Genomic DNA, 3410 nt, shown 5'->3' on the forward strand with positions numbered 1-3410 from the left:
TGATCGAACATAGCGAGAAGACATTGAATAAGAGATTATTAGTAACCGGACTAACAACAATGTATAACGGAATAAGATAAGGATGAATAGTATTTAACGGTGCAAGAGGATAAAGATTTATACCAAAGTGAAAAAAAAAGGAGAGCATCGAATGTTAAAGAGGGTGAAAGAGAAGAGAGTCCATGGGATAACAACCAACCCACAATAAGGGTGTCAGAGATAAGACAAAATGATAAACACCTAGAAAGAAAACTATGAATAATAATAATAATATTCCGCATTTATATAGCGTTTAATACATCGGATAATAATAATAATAACACAGATCTTTGGGTGGACGACTAAAATAATTTAAAGCAAAGATGAAGACGAATAGTGGGGGTCAGCTGTAAATATGTAATTTTACAAAAAGTAGAAAATGGTGACACTTTTAAGAAAAGTCAAGATAACTATAGTTTTTATCAATATAAAGACGATTAAATAGTCAAACTTTGAGCCACTTGTCTTAAAACAAAAGAAAGATCTTGTAAGGGTAACGAAGAACCAAAACGTCGATTACACCAATCATTGATTGTTTTATCATTATGTCTATAATCTTTACCAAATACCCTAAGTACACGGTTAAGTGTCTGTCCCTGACATCGTTTTATGATATAAAATATGCAATATTGTCCACAGACTGTAGAACTTGTCCCTTGCACTCGTTTGTTATTATAAACCCATGACACAGAGTTCCTTTGAAGAAAATCATTAAATTTAGGACTGTAAAAAGAAGGCTCGTTCCCATAAGAGTCAAAAAATTCCCCCAAACCCCCTTCAAAAAAGAAAGCAGTCCAGTGGGAACCCGCTTTAGTGCTTGGGTCTGTATTCACAACGTAGCATTGTCTCTCCCTGTCAATCTCCCGGGGTAATTGGTCCAATGCACACGTTCCTCTGTAATACGGTCGCGTAAAAGGATGATGTTTCAATACATGGTCGATCTGATGGGTATCCATTTTATTGAATAAATTTATCGCAAGTCGATTTATCCTTGATGGTCGTGGATGATGTTCCTGCTTCGGTCAATCTGAATGAGCCCTTGTGCTTCGGATAAGACGATACAGTTTACAGTCTTTGTCAAAGGTGTATCAAACTGGAGTTCGAGTCGTAGGTTGCCTTGTTTAACGAGGTTAAGGTGACATCCATCCGATAGATCGGGAGTCAGGTCAAAGGCGTACAGCGTGTATCCCTTCGAATAGTCTTCTCTGTCAATGTCCAATCCTTTATCCGTAAACATACGCCCACAACCCATAAAGAGAGAATTGTAAGCGTGTATGAAATTCTGACCGGGTCCTTCTGTATAACTGGGACGTATAGGTCTCATAGGTATTGTTTCTCCATCGATAGTAACCCCAATGAAGTTGAGATGAAGATGTTTGAAGTTATAAGGATTTTTGGTGTAGGTTCCATTGTAAGCATCGTTGTCTACGAAACCGACGATGATTCGGTTGGGGAGTTGACCAAGAAATAGATTATCCTTGCTCACTGACATGTTACCAGCAGGAATCGAAAAGGAACGAACATCTACTTTGTTCACGGGATACTTTGCGGTTGATTTTTCCAGTGTTTTAGCGTGTGAGATCATCACCGATGGGTTGACTTTCACTCTCCTGACATAGAGGGCAGCCTTATCGATGATCACTTTGTATTTTGGGTTGACGTCGGATGATAGAAGACAGAACGAGTCTTTGCTGCGGTTGAATTTGAGTTTCAAATCTACTCCAGGGAGTAAAAGCCTTTCCTGAAAGAACAGATCGGCGTATACTGGTCCTATCATAGAGATAATTTTACTTCCAGCTATAAAGCTATGTCGTTTTTTTAGTCCCTTGTTTGTTTCCCCATCTAAAGGATTGACGATGTCCATTTTACCCGCCTCGTCTTTGTAGTACAATTGTTGAGTAAGCTGGGATGTTTTTGTCTCACCTCCGTAATGCAGCAGGGTTTCCAATAAGGCTCGATAAGGGTAGGTGTTCGAAGGTTGTGACACCAATTTTTCATTGAGCATTACATCTACCTGACTGAAAAGCGATGGTAAAAATAAATTCACGGGTCCAACCTGCGCATCTGCACCGAGAGGTGAATTGTCTGGGTTGACGATTTTGGCTGTCACTTGAATCATGGTTTGAGAAAGATCGACATATTCTTCCGCAGTTCCGCCTACGTTGAATTCAATAGGAGCTGCATCTGTGATGGTACTGACAGGATGATATTCGACCCAAGGTCCTTTTAGAATACTCATTTGAGTACTGGGGATGGTAAAAAGATCCAATTCGGATTTACAGCAGGCATCACTCTTGTCGTGTAGTTTAGCCATTATAGAAATGCTGTTATAAGTAGATGAGAGAATGAATTAAGGATCAAAGATGTCCGGTACACGACGTCTTTTCGCTGGAGGGTGTTTAGACCGAATGGTCCTTTTCCTTGCTTGCTTCTTTCTTTTAACTTCTCTGAAGATCAACCTACGATTCCCTCCTGTCTGCGTTCTCCCTAGTGTCGTCTTGATCCTGCCCATTGTTTTGGATGCCAGTCGCTTACCGGCTTTCGTCATATTCTTCTTGGTCGCCTTTTTTATATTTTCACCGTTGAGGGTATCTTGAACGATGTTCAGTCCTGTACTCATTGCCTCCTTACCCAGTGCCACAGCCCCCCTTTTTAAAAGTGGGGCAGCCGATCTAAATAAACCCTTTACCAAACTGCCCAACCCATGTCCTCGTTGCATGACAGCTCCTTTAAAAACTGGAATACCATAGCCTATTTGGCGTTGATAAATATGCATTTTATTTTTTAACATGGAGGGTTGTTCACGATGATATACCATTACAGTTTTATCAAATCAATCGTTTTCACAAAGAGGACACACGTTCCCTAAAATGAAGCTTCACGATCACCTTCCCTCTTTCAAATGGCACGACTTCACCAGTTTCATTCGTTAATATAATATCTATAGTTTCAAATTGATACAGGTTTAAAGGAACGTAATGAGGGGAATCGTAAGTGCAAATGATGTTATCCGACTCTTTGTTTGGAATGACAGCCACGGTTCTCAAAAGAGGTACACATGCATCCCCTACATATTGATGTTGCACAATATCGGAATAAATATAAAATGTGTGAAAGAACATGTGAACGTCCATCGGCAGAGGGCTTAACGTAGATTCTGTAAGATGACATTCCCCGTCAAAACCCATCATTCTCGCTAGATTACAGGGTATCATCACCGCCGTTCCTTCTCCAATTTGTATGAAACACTTTCTCATTGTATGTTTATAAAAGAAACCAACGAAAGACCGTACACGTCTATCCATGACACCATTGATTACCATGATTAATTCTTCTCCCGAATTATAATAACCCGATGGTAAAGTAATCGA

At 39.9% G+C, this 3410-nt stretch overlaps 1 protein-coding gene across 1 annotated transcript; it reads right to left on the reverse strand.

The window, feature by feature from the left end:
- Positions 1-1024: 1024 nt before the first annotated feature.
- Positions 1025-2353, reverse strand: LOC135153444 (uncharacterized protein F54H12.2-like). Its single transcript, XM_064096021.1, has one exon. It carries the CDS (start codon positions 2351-2353, stop codon positions 1025-1027), a length of 1329 nt encoding a protein of 442 aa, XP_063952091.1.
- Between the last annotated feature and the right edge of the window lie 1057 nt (positions 2354-3410).

Source organism: Lytechinus pictus, chromosome 3, assembly GCF_037042905.1.
Source record: "Lytechinus pictus isolate F3 Inbred chromosome 3, Lp3.0, whole genome shotgun sequence".
Taxonomy (NCBI): domain Eukaryota; kingdom Metazoa; phylum Echinodermata; class Echinoidea; order Temnopleuroida; family Toxopneustidae; genus Lytechinus; species Lytechinus pictus.